At 49.4% G+C, this 18292-nt stretch overlaps 1 protein-coding gene and 1 long non-coding RNA gene across 8 annotated transcripts; one reads left to right on the top strand and one right to left on the bottom strand.

Moving 5' to 3' along the window:
* Positions 1-3059: 3059 nt before the first annotated feature.
* On the bottom strand, positions 3060-13029 carry LOC101338969 (sialic acid-binding Ig-like lectin 5). 6 transcript variants are annotated; one of them, XM_033845560.1, is made up of 10 exons: positions 12966-13029; positions 12516-12899; positions 12018-12326; positions 11750-11797; positions 11068-11118; positions 9095-9352; positions 8725-9009; positions 8326-8422; positions 7894-7975; positions 3060-3779 (listed from the first exon to the last, which is right to left on the bottom strand). In XM_033845560.1, the coding sequence occupies exons 1-10, from the start codon at positions 13012-13014 to the stop codon at positions 3597-3599; spliced, it is 1746 nt and encodes a 581-aa protein (XP_033701451.1). In that variant the 5' UTR covers positions 13015-13029; the 3' UTR covers positions 3060-3596. The 6 variants fall into 6 exon arrangements, with proteins under 6 accessions (XP_033701451.1, XP_033701453.1, XP_033701448.1 ...); XM_033845562.1 differs by having other exon boundaries at positions 12018-12296; XM_033845557.1 differs by having other exon boundaries at positions 12516-13029.
* Positions 11866-15997, top strand: LOC117309170 (uncharacterized). Of its 2 annotated transcripts, none has more exons than XR_004523435.2 (4): positions 11866-12082; positions 13051-13290; positions 13462-14746; positions 15748-15997. It is a non-coding gene; the product is annotated as an uncharacterized lncRNA (long non-coding RNA). The 2 variants fall into 2 exon arrangements; XR_004523436.2 differs by having other exon boundaries at positions 11913-12082; positions 13462-14066; positions 14325-15997.
* The last annotated feature ends 2295 nt before the right edge of the window (positions 15998-18292 follow it).

Raw genomic sequence — 18292 nt, 5'->3', positions numbered from 1 at the left:
GGGAAGCTTATCGTTTGGTGGAGATCAGAGTTAGAAACTTGCAAGGATCATCTTTTAAAGCTTAATGTAAATTTTATTCAAGAGTAATATTCATATAGAAAAGAGCACACATCATAATTGTTTGACTCAGAAATGTTTCATAGGGACTTCCCTGATGGCGCAGTGGTTGAGAATCCGCCTGCCAATGCAGGGGACACGGGTTCAATCCCCGGTCCGGGAAGATCCCACATGCCACAGAGCAACAAATCCCGTGCGCCACGACTCCTGAGCCTGTGCTCTAGAGCCCGGGAGCCACAACTACTGAGCCTGTGTGCTGCAACTACTGAAACCCTGGTGCCCTAGAGCCCACGCTCTGCAACAAGAGAAACCACTGCAGTGAGAAGCCCACACACTGCAACAAAGAGTAGCCCCCGCTCGCTGCAACTAGAGGAAGCCCGTGCGCAGCAACAAAGACCCAATGCAGCCAAAAATAAAAATAAATTTGAAAAAAAGAAAAGGATAGGAGTAGGACCCAGTATTTAAAAAACAACAACAACCTTTCGTAGAGTGAATATATCTGAGCAATGAATGCCCAGATCAAGAAACAGATCCTTACTGGAAACCCCAGGATACCCCTACTGCCCTCCTACAGCCAGTACCCACTGAGGGTAACCAGTATATGGACTTCTAACACCTAAGATTAGGGTTTTTGATTTTTTTTTCAGCTGCGCCACATGGCTTGTGGGATCTTAGTCCCCCAACCAGGGACTGAATCTGGGCCCTCAGCAGTGAAAGCTGCTTTTTAACTTTTTTTCCTTTTTTTTTTTTTTTTTTTTTTCAGTACGCAGGCCTCTCACTGTTGCAGCCTCTCCCGTTGCGGAGCACAGGCTCCAGACGTGCAGGCTCAGTGGCCATGGCTCACGGGCCCATCCGCACCGCGGCACGTGGGATCCTCCCGGACCGGGGCACAAACCCGCGTCCCCTGCATCGGCAGGCGAACTCTCAACCACTGCGCCACCAGGGAAGCCCTTTTTTCCTTTTTTTTAAAGATGAGTTTTGTCTGAACCTCATATCAAGGATATCACATAGTAGGTATGCTTTGTGTCTGGGTCCTTTCACTCAACATTGTTTGGAAGATTCATACATGTTGTGTGCAGTTGTTACTTTTTCCATTGCGTAAATAATTTACTCTCTATTTACCTGTCTTACTGTTTTTTAGACTGAAGTATAGTCGATTTACAACGTTGCGTTAGTTTCTGGTGTACGACACAGTGATTCAGCCATATTATATATCTGTATATATATATATATATATATGTACTTTTTCATATTCTTTTCCACTATGGCTTATTACAAGGTACTGAATATAGTTTCCTGTGCTATACAGTAGAACCTTGTTGTCACCTGTCTTACTGTTGATGGGAATTTGGGCAGGTTCCTGTTTTCAGCCCTTACAACAAGCACTGCTATGAACACCCTTGTATACATATGGTGAACATGTGTACGCGCTTCTGTTGGGCGCACACCTGGGAGTTGAATGGCTGTCTCATGTGCTCAGTGTTAGTAGAGAGTGACAAAGTCTTTCCCAAGTGGTTGTACCAATTCTCACTCCTACCAGCAGTGTAGGAGAGTTCCAGTTGCTCCACATCTTCACCAACACTTGATGTTCTTTTTGTTTTTGTTTTTTTTTGCGGTACACGGGCCTCTCACTGCTGTGGCCTCTCCCGTTGCGGAGCACAGGCTCCGGACGCGCAGGCTCAGCGGCCATGGCTCACGGGCCCAGCCGCTCCGCGGCATGTGGGATCTTCCCGGACCGGGGCACGAACCTGTGTCCCCTGCATCAGCAGGCGGATTCTCAACCACTGCGCCACCAGGGAAGCCCCTTGATGTTCTTTAAGGAAACATTTTTTATTGTGATGAAGTACCCATGACATACTGGTTTAACCATGTTTCAAGTGTACAATTCAATGGCGTTAAGCATATTCACATCGTGCAACCATCACCTCCGTCTGTCTCTAGAACTTTTTCATCCTCCGAAACTGAAATTCTGTACCCACTAAACATGAACTGTCCACCGACACCCCCAGTCCCCAGCCCCTGGTAACCACTATACAGTACTTTTAAAAACATTGTGGTAAAAAAAAAATAACATAAAATTTACCATCGTAACCATTTTTAAGTGCACGGTACGGTAATGTTAATGACATGCACATTGTTGGCCATCAAATCTCTAGCATGTTTTCATCTTGCAAAAATGAAACTCTACACCTATTGAAGAGCAATTTCCTAACTCCCCTTCTCTGAGTCTCCCCCAGGGCCCCTCTACCTTCTGTTTCAGAGTTTGATTTCCTTAAATACTTCCTAGAGCTGGAATCATGCAGCATTTGTCATTCTGTAACTGTTTATTTCACTTAGCGTAATATCCCCAACACTTGATTTCCTTGACATTATTTTTATTACCTTAGCCAGTGTGACTATGCAGTTGGCACCACTGTGATTTTAATTTTTATTTCCCTGACAGCGACAGAAGTTGAATACTTTTCTCTGTGCTTATTGGCCATTTGACTATTTTGTCTTTGTATTCGGTTGTCTGCCTTTTTCTAATGGATTCGTGGAAGCTCTTTACATAGCCCTTTAAATTTTCTTTTCAAATTTATTTATTTTAAAAAATATATATTTATTATTATTTTATTTATTTTTGGCTGCGTTGGGTCTTTGTTGCTGCATGCGGGTTTTCTCTAGTCAGGGCGAGCGGGGGCTACTCTTCGTTGCGGTGCGCGGGCTTCTCATTGCGGTGGCTTCCCTTGCTGCGGAGCACGGGCTCTAGGCATGCGGGCTTCAGTAGTTGTGGCACGCGGCTTCAGTAGTTGTGGCTCGAGGGCTCTAGAGCACAGGCTCAGTAGTTGTGGCGTATGGGCTTAGTTGCTCCGCGGCATGTGGGATCTTCCCAGACCAGGGCTTGAACCCGTGTCCCCTGCATTGGCAGGTGAATTCTTAACCACTGTGCCACCAGGGAAGCCTTCAAATTTATTTTTAAATTATTTATTATTAAAAAAAATATTCATTATATATCCTGGGTGTCCTTTGTTAGGTACATGTATTGGGAAATATCGTCTCCATCCAGAGAGGTAAATTTAGATTTACTTAAAAAAAATAATACATGTTTTATCTCCTCCCTCCCGGAAAAACAAACAAACAAAAAATAATTCATGTTCTTAAAAACAGTCAGGCAAAACAGAAATATGTGGTAGAGCTGACATCTCCCTCCATGCTGAGGCTAACTTAACACATAACAATGTGGTTAGCAGCTCCCAAAGTGCATTTTTCCCACTTAACAATGTGCCTAATGGATATTATCCCCATTTTACAGAGAAGGAAACTGAAGCACAGAGAGGTAAAGTGATTCGCCTGCTATAACACCCTCAGGGCTGCCAGGGTCTGGATTTGAACCTGGGACTCTCTGTGCCCTTCAGCCGCTCCCAGGAGCTTCACCTCCTCATTTGTAAGCTCTGGCTCAGAGGGCAGCCAAGTCCTCAAGAATCGGTGCCTGGCACACATTTTCTTCAGAGATGCACCTTCTGGGCTCCAGCCTGGTTCTGGGGTTGGGGGCGGGGGCATCATTTCTGGATCTTGATCTCTGAGTACTCAGTGGTGTCCTGGTCCTGAAAGTTGTGGGTCCTCAGCCTGTGGAAGTTGAGGGTGGCGTAATGGAGCTCCTGCTCCTTCCCTGGGGTGGAGGTGGCCGGAGCTGGGGTCTGGTAGTCCGAGGGGCTGTCTGAACAGGATTCATTGAGGTGACCCTGAGTGGGACGAGAGAAGAGCTTCAGAGCTGGCTGTTGAGGTCTGGAGAAGGGAACCTGGGGCTTGAGGGGGGCAATTATTCCCTTATCCATTTCACACCCATTTCCTGAGGATTCACTCATTCACTCACTCACTCATTCATTCATTCCTTTAATCATAGTGGTCTGTTCTTCTTGTTTCTCACCCCACTGAATGCTCATAACTTCCCTCCACGGATGATATAAATGTTATCCTCATTTTACAGTTAGGAAAACAGACCGAGTGAGCAAGGTGAAGTGATTCTTCCACAGACAAGATCCCTGACCTTGGACAGTCTATGAGGACAAGGGGACTGTATGAAATTGTTGCCCACTCAAAACTTATCGAATTGCAAATTGTGATTTGATGGACAGAAGCAGGGTGCTGTGGGTGAGAGTCACAGAGGTCTGCAGGAGACCTGAACTACCCTCCAGGGGCTCACAGTGTGGTGGGGACAGGCCTGTGATTATTACAGGGATGCATGACGACAGTCGGTCTGGTATAGGGCAGGGGAATATTTAAATGACATAAATTGGCATGACATTAAAAAAGAATGAAATAAAACAGAAACAGACTCACAGACATAGAGAACAGACTTGTGGTTGCCAAGGAGGGTGGGGTGGGGGAGGGATGGATTGGGAGTTTGGCATTAGCAGATGCAAACTATTATATATAGAATGGATAAACAACAAGGCCCTACTGTATAGCACAGGGGACTAAGTATCCAGTGATAGGGCTGCCCTGGTGGCACAGTGCTTAAGAATCCGCCTGCCAATGCAGGGGACATGGGTTTGAGCCCTGGTCCGGGAAGATCCCACATGCTGCGGAGCAACTAAGCCCGTGCGCCACAACTACTGAGCCCACGTGCCACAACTACTGAAGCCTGTGCGCCTAGAGCCTATGCTTTGCAACAAGAGAAGCTACTGCAACGAAAAGCCCGTGCACTGCAATGAAGAGTAGCCCCCGCTTGCCGCAACTAAAGAAAGCCCACATGCAGCAATGAAGACCCAACGCAGCCAAAAATAAATAAATAAGTTCATTAATTAAAAAAAAGCAATATCCAGTGATAAACCATAATGGAAAGGAATATGAAAAAGAATGTGTGTGTGTGTGTATATATATATATATATATATAAAACTGAATCACTTTGCTGTACAGCAGAAATTAACACAACATTGTAAATCAGCTATACTTCAATAAAATACATTTTTTAACAAAAGAAGGAAATAATGCCGTTTTCAGCAACATGGGTGGACCTAGAGATTATCATACTAAGTGAAGTAAGTCAGACAGAGAAAGACAAATATCATATGATTTCACTTATATGTGGAATCTAAAAGAATGATACAAAAGAACTTATTTACAAAACAGAAACAGACTCACAGACAGAAAGTAAACTTATGGTTACAGGGGAGGCAGGGAGGGATAAATCAGGAGTTTGGGATTAGCAGATACACACTATTACATATAAAACAGATAATCAACAGGGTCCTACTGTATAGCACTGGGAACTACGTATAATATCTTTTAATAAACTATAATGGAAAATAATCTGAAAAAGAATATATATATAGGAATCACTTTGTTGTATACCAGAAACTAACACAATATTGTAAATCAATTATAGATCAATAAAAAATAAATAAAAAAATTAATTGGGGCAAGAAAGATGACTGAGGGCTTGACCAGTGCAAATGGGACCAGGACAGAGGAAATCTCGAATGCAAACGCACAAAGTCACAAAGAGTGAGCCCTGCCTGGAGATATAAGGATCCTGGAACCACTTACAATATGGGGCAGGGGCGGGGGGATTTGCACACCAACAAGCACGTCTGCAGCACCAGCTGGGTGTCCTACAATTCAGCTCAATTCTGACACTGTTAAAGGCTCGGTCCCACAAGACTGTCCCACCCTCAACCTCACATGCCAATCACAAGTCCCAGATTCTCACCTGTGCTTCTGACCAGACAGCTGTCGATCAGAGATTCCCACAACCCCTCTCCTCAGATTCCATTAATTTGCTAGAGCAGCTCACAGAACTCAGAGAAATATTTCACTTATTAAATTAGCTGTTTTTTTAAATTAAAGTATATAACTCAGGAACAGCCAGATGGAAGAGATGTGTAGGGCAAGGTATAGGGAAAGGGTGCAGTTTCCATGCCCTCTCCGATTGCTTCAATCTCTTCAAATCTCCACTTGTTCACCAACCTGGAAGCTCTCTGAGCCCCATACTTTGAGGGATTTTATGGAGGCTTCATTCCATAGTCATGATTGACTGAATCATTGGCCCTTGGGGATTGAACTCATCCTCCAGCCCCTTTCCCATCCCTGGAGGTCAGGGCGTGGGACTGAAAGTTCCAATCCCCCAATTGCATGGTTGGTTCTCCCAGCAACCAGCCCCCATCCTTAGGTGCTTCCCAAAAGTCACTCCATGAATATAACAAGAAATACTTTTATCACTCCCATCACAGGAAAGTTCAAGGGTTCTAGGGGCTCTGTGCCAGGAATAGGGAATAAAGACCAAATATATATTTCTTATTATAAATCATAATATCATAGAATATAATCAGCTCATTTTGTGGGGAGGGACAGGATGCCGGCTGGAGAATTTGGCAGGGGACAGATCACAGAACACCAGACTGAAGAATTTGGTCTTGATTTCCTAGGCCTGCGCTGTCCAGCGCAGGAGCCCCCAGCCACACATGGCTCTTGAGCCCATGAAACGTGGTGAGTCAGAACAAAGATGTGCTGAGTACAAAATGCATACTGGAGTTCAAAGTCGAGAAAGAAAGAAAGAAAGAGAAAGAAAAAAAGAAAGAAAAAAGAAAGAAAGAAAGAAAGAAGAAAGAAGGAAAGAAAGAAAGAAAGAAAAAAGAAAGAAGAAAGAAGGAAAGAAAAAAGAAAGAAAAAAGAAAGAAAGAAGGAAAGAAAGAAAGAAACGCAGGAAGGAATGAAGGAACAAAGGAAGGAAGGAAGGAAGAAAGAAGGAAAGAAAGAAAGAAAGAAAGAGGGGCTTCCCTGGTGGCGCAGTGGTTAAGAGTCTACCTGCAAATGTAGGGGACATGGGTTTGAGTTCTGGTCCCTGGAGGATCCCACATGTCATGGAGCAACTAAACCCGTGAGCCACAACTACTGAGCCTGCACTCTAGAGCCCAAGAGCCACAACTACTGAGCCTGTGAGCCACAACTACTGAAGCTCTTGCGCCTAGAGCCCGTGCTCCGCAACAAGAGACGTCACCACAATGAGAAGCCCACGCACCACAACGAAGAGTAGCCCCCACACGCTGCAACTAGAGAAAGCCTGTGTACAGCAACAAAGACCCATGCAGCTAAAAATAAATAAATTTTAAAAAAAAGAAAGAAAGGGGGAGGGGGAGGGAGGGAGGGAAGAAGGAAGGAAGAAAGAAAAAGAAAGAAAACAGAGGAAGGAAAGAAGGGAGAAAGAGAGAAGGAAAGCAAGTAAGAAAGCAAGAAAGCAAGAAGGAAAGAAAGCAAGAAGGAAAGAAAGAAAGAAGGAAAGAAAGAAAGAAAGAGAAATCTCAATAATTTGTATGTTTATGTTGACTGTTGATGACATGATGTTTGAAATAACACTTTGGCTACGTTGGGTTAAATAAAATATTATATTAAAATTGATCTCATGTTCCTTTCTACTTTACTCACGTGGCTAAGTTTTAAGTTATATACATGGCTCGCATATTTCTGTTGGATCTAGACAGTGGGGAGCAAGCACAGGGTGACCGAAGGACAGCCGTTAGGGGAATTTCTTGCCGAGAGCTTGTTCGGGGAGGAGAGATGAAGCCAGTGACCCAGCAGAGAGAATGTGAGGGCTCAGCAGGGAAGGGGCCAAATGGAGATGAGCTTTGCTAAAAGGAAGATGGACAGGACTTGGGCAATTCTTGGCTCTGGGAAGTGATGGAGGGGAAAGAGGAGAGGGTGACTTGAGTGCAACAGGAAATTCAGGAGGAAGAACAAATTTGCAGGTGGGGAGAACGAACTCATTTTTTTGAGGTGCTGAGTAAGCTTCTACGGGCCCTGTTAGGGGAGAGGTGTCCAGTGGAGACACTGGATGGAAAGTTGCCCACATCACTCACCAGAGAGATGGAAGTCAGTGCGGGACGGACGCCATCTCTGCCTGATGCCTTCTCCGCTGATTTCTTCCTGTAGATCTTCACTCTGAAAAGAGAGACCAGGGCCTTTCTTGGCTTGGTGGACTCACTGCATGGAGCTGAGAAGGACTGACTGAATGCAGGCTGGCGTCCAGCTGCAGAGACCATGACCAGAACACCTGTTCCCTCCTCCAGGATGGCTGGCACCAGAGTCCACACTTGGCCAAGATGTCAGGAGGCTGCATTCCTGATGCCGCTTCGACTAACGGCCCTCCTTCCCGGCTTCATCACTCTACCAGGGCCCTCAGCTCTGAGCTTTGAGTTTTGAAAATTTCTTTGAGTCTCCCCCTCCTTCGCCCCTTGCCCCCCATACCACCACCTCGGGAAGTCTTGTCCCAAACTGGGACCACCACTCACACAAAGAAGATGAGGCAGAGGCAGAGAGCTAGCAGGGCTGTGACGCCGGATCCCCCGACGGCCCCCCAAACCACACCGGTCCTGGGTGCTGGCCTCCCTGCAAATAAGAGACTTGGGGTGACCTGCAGTCTCCCTAAGCAGGCACCTAAGTGACGAGCCTTCTCAAATCCATGACCCACGAGTGTGCCCACTTCTATCCAGGACTCTGTCCTTTGTCCCCCATCCTTCTATATAATTGTAGGTTCCTGTGTCCCCAGCCCCCACCCCAGCCAACCGACAGAGGACCCTGAATTCCCCTTTTGCCCTGAATCAGGCCCATTTCTCTCCCTCTCAGTATCTTCTAGGACGCAGACTCGTGTGTCCCCTTTCCCCGGACACGGCCCTTCAGAGCTCCCAGACCTGGCAGCAGCAGGACAGTGGCGCTCTGTTTCCCGTGGCCGTTCTGGGCCTCGCAGCTGAGTCGGAGGCCAGAGCTGAGCCCCTCGCGGAGGCTCAGGGAGCTGTTGGCCCAGGGCCCAGCCGAGCTGGAGGTGACCTTGAAGGAGGCGTTGCTGAAATTCCCCTCGAGCAGCCCCTCCCCCAGCCGCCAGCGCAGGGAGGGGGCCGGCTGGGCTCGGGAGGAACAGTCGCAGTGCAGACCCTCCTTCTCCTGGGAGCAGGAGGGTCCCAGCAGCTGCGGGGGGTCTGTGGGGAGAGATGGGAGGGATCAGAGGAGACTCTCCCCTCCCTAGAACCCAGGCGTCCTTCCCTCAGGCGTGTTCCAACTCACTTTTCACAATGAGGCTCAGAGATGCTTCCTTGGACCCCAACGGATGCTGAGCTCGGCAGACATATTTCCCATGGTCCCCCAGTTGCACCCGGGGCAGCTCCAGGACCCCAGGGTTCGAGCAATTGGAGGGGCTCAGGGTCAGGTTCCCCCGGATCCAGCTCATCCTGGCAGGAGGGTTGCTGTCGGCAACACAGTCCAGGCGTAGGAACTGGCCCTCCTGGACTGGGAGAGATAGGCTTTGGCCCAGACTTTCAGGTCCTGGCAGGACAGAGAGAAAGCTAGCTTCAGTCTGCCTGTCTGTCTGTCTGTCTCTTCCATTGCCTAAGGGCTCATATCTTCCTGCTTTGTAGCACTTGTCAATTTCCTCTGTGTAAAAACTCCCATCTTGGCCAATTTCAAGCACCTAATTTGAAGCCTCTGATCCCCGAAGCGGGAAAAGATGGACACAATTGCACAACTGGCTCTCGCCAACCAGTAAGAGCTAGTCCCAGTACATCACTGAATGCAACTTAAAAAAAAAATGGCGGGGGTTCCCTGGCGGTCCAGTGGTTAGGATTCCGTGCTTCCACTGCAGGGGGCACGGGCTAGATCCCCGGTTGGGGAACTAAGATCCCACAAGCCACGCGGTGCGGCCAAGAAAAATGGCATGTTTTTGCCTAGCAAAATCACCGTGCACTAAGTCAAAAGCCCATGATTAGGATGAAAAGAAATCCTCTCAACTTATACACAGATGATTGCGTTAATATGAAAAGAGTTTCTTCAAATCATCAAGAAAAAGACCACAAAGAAATAGGCATGGGGCTTCCCTGGTGGCGCAGTGGTTGAGAGTCCGCCTGCCGATGCAGGGGACATGGGTTCGTGCCCCGGTCCGGGAAGATCCCACATGCCGCGGAGCGGCTGGGCCTGTGAGCCATGGCCGCTGAGCCTGTGCGTCTGGAGCCTGTGCTCCGCAACGGGAGAGGCCACAACAGTGAGAGGCCCGCGTACCACAATAAAAAAAAAAGAGAAAGAAATACGCATGTTTTTTAAACACAATGAAAGATACCCAACCTATTCACAAAATGATGATGCAAGTTAACATGGTAGTGTATTCACTTATGGTATCAGCAAGGATGAAAATGTGTAGCAGGGACACAGACACACAGCAGGGGTAGCGTAAGCAGAACGCCTTCCATGTAGCTCGATTTGGCAACATCTGCAGAAATTACAAACATGCCCTTCGATCTAGGACTTTCTTCTGTCTCAAGAGTAAGCTTCCAGACCCACACATTTGTCTTGTCTTTGCAAAGGATTGGAAACACCATAGTTTTCCACTAACAGGAGACCTATTAAGTACTTTATCATATAATATACTTCTAACTGGAAAACCATGGGGTCATCATTAAGAATGAAGAGGGTTTCCTAGGTACAGATACAGGAGAATCTCCAAGATATACCAAGTCTGAGAAAAAGGCGAGTTTAGTTTGTAGAAATGTACCAACGTCACTTCCTTAGTTGTGGCAAATATGCCACGTGGATGGAGGATTTTAATGCTGAGGAGAGAGATCTGTGGACAGTCTCTGTACCACGTGAGTCTAAAATTACTGCATATGAAAAGTTTATTAAAAATACTAATAGAGATGCAAAGCATGCGGGTAGTATGATCTGCATATATGTGTGTGTTTTAAAATGTACACGTGTAGGTTCTATTCGAAAAGATAACGAAGAGGGGGGATACACAAGTGCTGAATACTATTTTATTCTTGTTAAATTGTGCTAGGGACTGAACTATGTTCCCCTCACATTCATATGCCAAAGCCCTAACCTCCAATATGATGGTATTTGGAGGTATTTGGACGGGTCTTTGAGAGGTCATTAGGGTTAGATGAGGTCATGAGACTGAGATTCTCACAATGGCGTTAGTGTTCTTATAAGAGATACCAGAGAACGTAGACAAAAAGCAGCCGTGCACAAGCCAGGAAGCGAGCCCTCACCAGGAACCCGATCAGCCGGCGCTTTGAGCTCAGACGTCCCAGCCTCCAGAGCTGTGAGAAATAAACTCCCAGTTTTTACGCCACCTAGTCTCTGGTATTTTATTATGGCGGCCTGAGCTGACTAACACACATGGTATGCTTATTCTTTTCTTTTCTTTTCTTTATCTTTTTCAACTACGTTCTACTTTTTGTTTTATTTATTTAGTTATTTTGGCTGTGCCGTGCGGCATGCAGGATCTTAGTTCCCTGAACAGGGATCGAACCTGCGCCCCCTGCATTGGGAGCGTGGAGTCTTAACCACTGGACCGCCAGGGCAGTCCCGTATGCTTACTATTGTAAACAATAACATTAAAATGAGGCAAGGAAACTGAAGGAGTAGGTGGGGTCTAGATCCTAAGGAGAATGAGGGCAGGATGTGGGACAAGGATGGAGCCCTGGCAGTGGGGACAGCCACGTCCAACAGACAAGGAAGAGGCCACGCGATACCCCGTGAGAGCAGGGCCAGCGAAAGGGGGAGGCCAGTGCGTAAGCTGATGCGCCAGTGGGGGTTGTCCCACCTCTGCTGTCCCCTCCCCGGGCCTGAGCCTCTCTGCCATCTGAGGTCTGATCCCCAGCTCTGCTCCGAAGGGCAGAGACACTTCCACTTCCACCACACCCCTGGAGAAGAGAGGTTTAGACCTACCTGTGTCTTCTTTCCGGAACACTCTGATGGTCAGCTTCTGGGGTGCATCTGGACAGACAGACATAACGGTCCCCTTTTCAGTGGCAGGAAGGCAGGCATTGGCCCTTTCCCCCAGAAACATTAGAAATAGGAAGAGGGTGGAGTAGTGTCCTCTTTCCTTCCTCCCCAGTTCCAGCTTGCAGGGCTCAGCACGCAGTAGCCCAGGCCCTCCCTCCCGTCCCCAACGCCCTCCGCCCTCAGGGCCCTGGCGTCCCGGCCCCGCGCTCACAGGACACGTTGAGCCTGATGGTTCTGTCTGTGCTCACGCCAGCTCCGGGGAAGTTCACTCGACAGGTGAGCTTGGTGCCATGGTCCTGGGGCCCCAGGGTGAGGGTGAGCACCGAGGAGTGGGGGCCCTTGGGGTGCAGGGAAGGGAGGGTAACCCCGGTCCAGGAGAAGGTGTGGGGTGTCCCCCTCTCACAGGCCCATGGCACTGCACAGGTGATATTCCTGGGGAAGCCAGATTCTAAGGTCCCCTGGACGTGGATGTCGGGTGTCTGTGTCAGAGCTGAAGAGGAGAGAGAAACAGACCCAGGCCCTGTGGGGGGGGGAGCCCAAGTGTGCCCCTCAGAGCTGTCTCTGCCCCAGGCCAGCCGCAGCGGCCTGTCCTCCTAGGTCCCCTTGGGCCCCTCCCAGGATGAGAAGACAGGGGGTCCCCTCCCAGCCCTGCCCTGGGGGCCCTCAGGGCCCCTGTGTCTGTGTGTCCTCTCCTTGACAACATCCTTACCTGTTACATGCAGGTGGAGCTTGTTCTCTAAATAACTATATTTCACCAAAGGCTCTCTCTCCACCCTAAAGAAGTATGTCCCCGTGTCTCCCAGCCGTGCATCTCTGATGTCCAGGGAGCAGCTGTAGGTCCGGGGGTCTCCAAGGAGGTGGAATCGGCCCTGGGTGTTCGTCAGCACCGCACGACCTGGGTTGTTTGTGGCCACTAGACGATGCTGGTAGGGTCTGGCCCTTTCCTGGAACCAGTAGCCGAAAGCTGGGACAGAGTTGTCCCACTTGACCCAGGGATAGTAGAAGCAGCAGGGCACGCGGACACACAGGCCCTCCTGCACCGTCACGGACTCCGGCACTTCCAGCCGGTATTCTCTGTCCCAAGCCAGGGACCCTGCGGAGGAACAACGATCGGCTGCAGCCCCTGCCCCGCCCACCCGTCTGCCCGCAGCCCACCCACCTGCCCACAGCAGGGGCAGCAGCAGCAGCGGTGGTGGCAGTAGCAGCATCTTTGGGGTAAGAGTGATGGGGCCTTTGTGTCACAGGATTGAGAGGAAGCCCCCACAGGAAGCCCAGAGCTGAGGTCAGAAGGTAACCGACCACAAAAGAGGAACTCCGCACCCACATGCTGCCGGAGCTGCGTGGACCTGGGAGAGTCACCACTTCTACTTTCCATGTGAGGCCCTGGTGAGGGTCACGAGCAGCCAATACAGCCCAAAGGTGCCTCCCGGATCCCTGTCCACAGCCTGTCCCTCCCACACCTCTGTCCGCAGGAAATCAGGCCGGTCAGTCCCCGCCAGGGTGAAAGAGGTGGTGATTAGTTACTGAAATTGTAACAGGGAAGAGTCAATCCTGACTCCGTGTTGGATCTGTTTCTTCTACCTTAACTTTTGCTTTCCACTGCTTTTGTTCATTAAAAGGATACTGTCTCAAAAAAAAAAAAAAAAAAAAAAAAGGATACTGTCTCTACATAATGGCCTGCCTCGGGGAGCCCTGACCCTCTGCCTGAAGGTTAATAGAAAGTGGCTTCGTTCAGGGAAACATCTGGACGCCGTTCCACCCGTGGATGGCTGCAAGGAAGAAGAAATGAACGCATTCCCTCCCCGAGGCTGGCCATTCCAGGAGATGTTTGCAAAGCTTGTGGCCTTTTCACTTTACTTCCTCATCTCCTCTCCCTCTCTGTGCTGTAAAAGAAATTGGCATCCAAACCCCAGTCAAAAGGTTCTTCAGAGACACTAGTCTGCCGTCTTCTAGGTCCGCCAGCTTTTCGAATAAAGTTGTCATTCCTTCCCTCAACACCTCATCTCCGATTCATGCGTCCGTTGTGAGGCGAGCAGAGCAAGCTTGGACTTGGGAACAAAATGAACATGACAACGGCACAGGGGCACCTCTCCTTTCAGGGGAGTGGAGCACAAGGCAAGAATGCGGCAGACTTTGTCTCCACCCTTGAGAACTTCTCCAACGCCCCAGCTCCTGCTGATACAGTGTGAGATAGGGGCAGCCCAGATAGAGGCTTGGAGGAAACCCCATCGCTCCATGCAGCCAGAAGGCGAGTTCCCAGGTATAAATGGACAGAGAGGATGAGACCAGGATCCAGGAGGGTGGCCACCAGGACATGATCCCAGAGGGGGTCCTGAGGCTTCCTGACCTGCTCACAGCCCCCTCCCCCAGGCCTCCCTGCACATGCCAGGCTTGGGCGCCGGGCACTGGGAGCAAAATGGCAGCCAGCGTGACCCTGGGGGGATGCCAGTGTTTGGAGGTAGGTGGGCCCCGCCCTTCTCCCTTCCAGGCCTCAGTTTTCTCATCTGTCACATGGAAGGATCACAATGTTCAACCCTCGTCTGTGGGAGAATCTGACACAAGGACAGAGGTGGGCGTTTTCTACAGACTCTTCTGTGGCTGTCTTGCAGGTCAGGTGTCTGGCCCTGCCCGTTCCTCAGGGCTCACTCTGAGTCCCACCCTCAGTGGTGGTCAGCGCTTCCCGGGGGCTTCCTCCCCTGAGGGCTTTCATGCGGGGCTCAGGGGCACAGGCTCTGCAGCAGATGGCTCTAGGCTTGCGCTTGTTTCCCTAATCCTTGCTGTGCCACCTTGGGGAGGCGCTTAACCACTCTGTGCAGAGGTGTGCCTATGCTCGCACGGCGTTGGAAGCTGGATTGTGTCACCCCCCAGATTCCTATGTGCACGTCCTAACCCCCAGTACCTCTAAGTGTGACTGCATTTGGAGACAAGGCCTTTAAAGAGGTAATTAATATAAAATCAGGTCATTGGGCTGGGCCTTCATCTAATAGGACTGGTGTCCTTGTAAGAAAGAGAGATTAGGACACAGACACATACTGAGGGAAGACCAGGTGAAGATACAGGGAGAAGACGGCCATCTACAGGCCAAGGAGAGAGGCCTCAGAAGGATGTCTATATAGGTGTAACTGAATCACTTTGCTGTACAGCAGAAATTAGCACAACATTGTAAAGCAACTATACTTCAATTAAAAATTTAAAATAATAATACTAAGAAGCCAGCCCTGCTGACACTTTGATCTCAGACTTCCAGCCTCCTGATCTGTGAGAAAATGAATTTCTGTTGCTCAAGCCGCCCAGTCGGCCGTACTTCCTTACGGCAGCCCTAGCAGGTGAACCCACGGGGTCACCCCGAAGATTCGACGTGTTCCTACAAGTGGAGTGCTCAGAGCAGCCTACAGCAGCCCAAAATGATGCAGCCCACACAGTGGCCAGTGGTCAGCCTGCAGGATGGGGCCACTCCAAGGACAGGAGGAGAAAAGGGAATGAAAGAGGTGGTAACCCGAGGACACCTCGGCTTCTCCTCCTGCTCTCAGAGTGGCGGCAGGGAGTGGTGGCGTGAAGCGAGATCTTAATTCCCTGCCCAGGAATTGAACCTGGGGCGCCTGGATGAAAACCAGGAATCCCAGCCACCACACCCCCTGGCTCTTGCCCCAGTGAAAAATGCATCTCTCACGGAGGCAAAACTGTAAAAACAGGTACAAAGCTTATTATCAGAGACACAGCACAACAACAAGGGGGAGAGCACACAGAGACACAGTTTGTTTAGTTAAGATAGAAGCAGGGCAGAGACGCACACCCGGAGGGAAAGGGTGTGGGCGTCCCCCCCAACGACGAAGAGCCCCATAAAAAGGCGGTTACGTCATTCATATAGGGCAGTTCTTCCGGGTCTTTGTTTCCCTTTGGCCAATTATCTGGTTTCTTTTTCCACACCTGACCTGCCCTAGGACCCTCAACAGCATGCGTGCGCAGCTTTTTTCCAAGATGGATTCCAGCCCAGAGGCCTATGGGACGGCCTTAGCCTCACATGTTATGGGGTGGCGCCCCCTCCTTTTGGACCCCAAGGAGCCTTTCTGCGCATGTGCAATGTCTCCCTTGCCCCAAGGATGGGAAATGCATGGCCTCTTGATCTTTCAACAGGGTTTGTCCCACTCTGTTCCTGCCATAAAAATGTCCAATGTCTGGTTATTTACCCTATTATTTCTGTCGCTGGTTTTTATATCGAGGTGCAGATCTCGCAAGATAGACAGGAGTCCGGTCATATATGGAGTCCTGGAGCCTGTTCGTCTCTTGCTTCAGGAAATGTAAACAGGGGGCTGGGAATGAATGTCTAGCCTGGAGCCCATCTATCTCCTGCATCATCCGTGCACCGGCTCTGATCTGTACTCGCTCTTACTTCACTCTGGCCACACTTCCGCTCCCCTCCCCAGGCCAGGACGTGCTGAACAGGCCGCTGTTCGGGCAGGTCCCTCCACTGGCTGAGCTGGTGGCCGCTCCTGCACCCTGGGTGCCTGTCTCCCATCTGTTGAGCAGAGTGTCCTGTGGGGTTGGGCTAAGGCGAGGCCACCACTGGAGGAGAGCCAGCCAGGGTCAGGAAGGGGGATGGAGACAGGATCACAGTGGGGCGTGGCCTGGGCTGATGCAGCGGGGAAGACGGGGCTGCGGGAGCCCCAAGGAGGGAGGAGGACATAACCCGGATGATGGGACAGGTGAGCGCATTCCTGACACTATGATGATAACCCTTGACTGTTTCTCAGTCGGGGTTTGGGAAACGGTGGGTGTGAGTGTTCATCCTCGTTTGGCTGTAGGAACTGGGATGGCCTGACTCTGCATTGTTTCTCCAGTCCTGGGGTCCTAAAGCAACCTGCCTTCTTCTTACCACTTTCCAGAATTCTCCTTTGGTTGTGTCTTGCACCATGCACAGGGTTTATCGTTGTGAACAGAGGGAGAAGCAGGGAACAATGGGCCAGTGTCATCTTGCCTGGATTGGAAGGCTAACCATCGACCTTTAATGTGTTGAGTCGCATCACGCAGACTGACGTTATCATAAACGGAAGTCTGACCTAATTGTGCTTTCTGGGTGTAGGTGCTGGGTTTGGGCACCAGGCCTTTTCTTACACCACACCAGAATCTTTCATCTGTTCAAGTGTCACTTTAGAAACTGGGGCGTCATGCATTGTCCCTGCCATGCTTTTGGTGCTGCTGGTCTATTTGGGGCTGTTTTTGTTTCAACTGATTTGCAGTAAAATTAGAGTGTTAGGCTTTGTAGGAGGACGTTTCCAAGCTCTCGCTTCCCTCTACCTTCTCAACCCAGACTATAATTTTGAACTCACTTTGAAGGATAAGAAGGTGTTAGCCAGATGACTTCATGGGGCTGGGTCTTCCTGGAAGGAGAGATGCAGGTGCTCAAAGACAGTGAGGGATGCATCAGAATGGGTTCTTAGAGAATGGCTTGAGGGATAGGTGGTTTGGGGTACAGTGATGGAGAAGCAGATTGGGTGAGACTAAGAATAACCTAGAACCTACAACCCTGGGGCTGCCTGTTTTTGTGAATAAAATTTTGTTGGCACCCAGCCACATTAATTCGTTTGCAAATGGTCTACGGTTGCTTTTGCACTACAGTTGAATAGTTGCAACGGAGACCCTATGGCTTGAAAAGCCTAAATACTTACTATCTGGCCCTTTAGCAGAAAGGTCTCCTGACCCCTGACATAAAACGTCAGGTTGAGAAGCTTGTAAATTATTCTTTGGGCTTGAGGAGAGAGCGGTATTTTGGCTATGGTCAGCTCTAAGATTTAGGAAATTCTCTAAATGTTATTACTTGATTTTGGCTATAGCAGGACTAGTAGAAGACAGGGAGGGTGGAAAGGGAAGATTCAGGAATGGCAAGAGATGGTGCTGGAGGTCCAGTCAAGGAAGGGATCCATGGGAGGGTTTTGAGTAGACAGTGAGACTGACATGTAGCCGATGTGGTGCCCGGGACAGGACATACCCAGCCTCTGGGTGAATTGAGCAAACAAACAAACAAAATGTTGCCTGCCGTTTCAGTAAACAAAGGATGTTGTCCGCCGTTAAACAATCAACCACTGGGGTCTCCCCCGAAGGTGTGCCCTGAGGGGAATTCAGGACGAGAAAAACACGATCCTGGCCCTAGAGTGTTAAGCTGCATCTAAGGACTAATTTCCAATCAGCTCAGACTCCTGCATCCTCCCATACACAGAAAAGCTCTAAAGCTCCAAAGTCATTACTCTGATCGTCTGATGTTTGTGGTTGGACATCTTTTGATGTTCGACTACATGTTTGTTTGTTTGTTTTCAGCAAAAACACCCTTATATCCTGGCTCCTCCCTGACCTCTTTGGAGCAGCTCCTCAGAGCTATGGGAGAGGCTGTCTCCCAGGCTATAGTCCTCAGTAAGGTCCCCAAATAAAACATAACATGCAACTTTTAGGTTGTGAGCTTTTGTTCCGTGGACAAAGGTCACAATGTATGAA

The sequence above is a fragment of the Tursiops truncatus genome, chromosome 19 (assembly GCF_011762595.2).
Source record: "Tursiops truncatus isolate mTurTru1 chromosome 19, mTurTru1.mat.Y, whole genome shotgun sequence".
Lineage (NCBI taxonomy): Eukaryota > Metazoa > Chordata > Mammalia > Artiodactyla > Delphinidae > Tursiops > Tursiops truncatus.
This window is presented reverse-complemented; position numbering and strand designations above follow the sequence as displayed.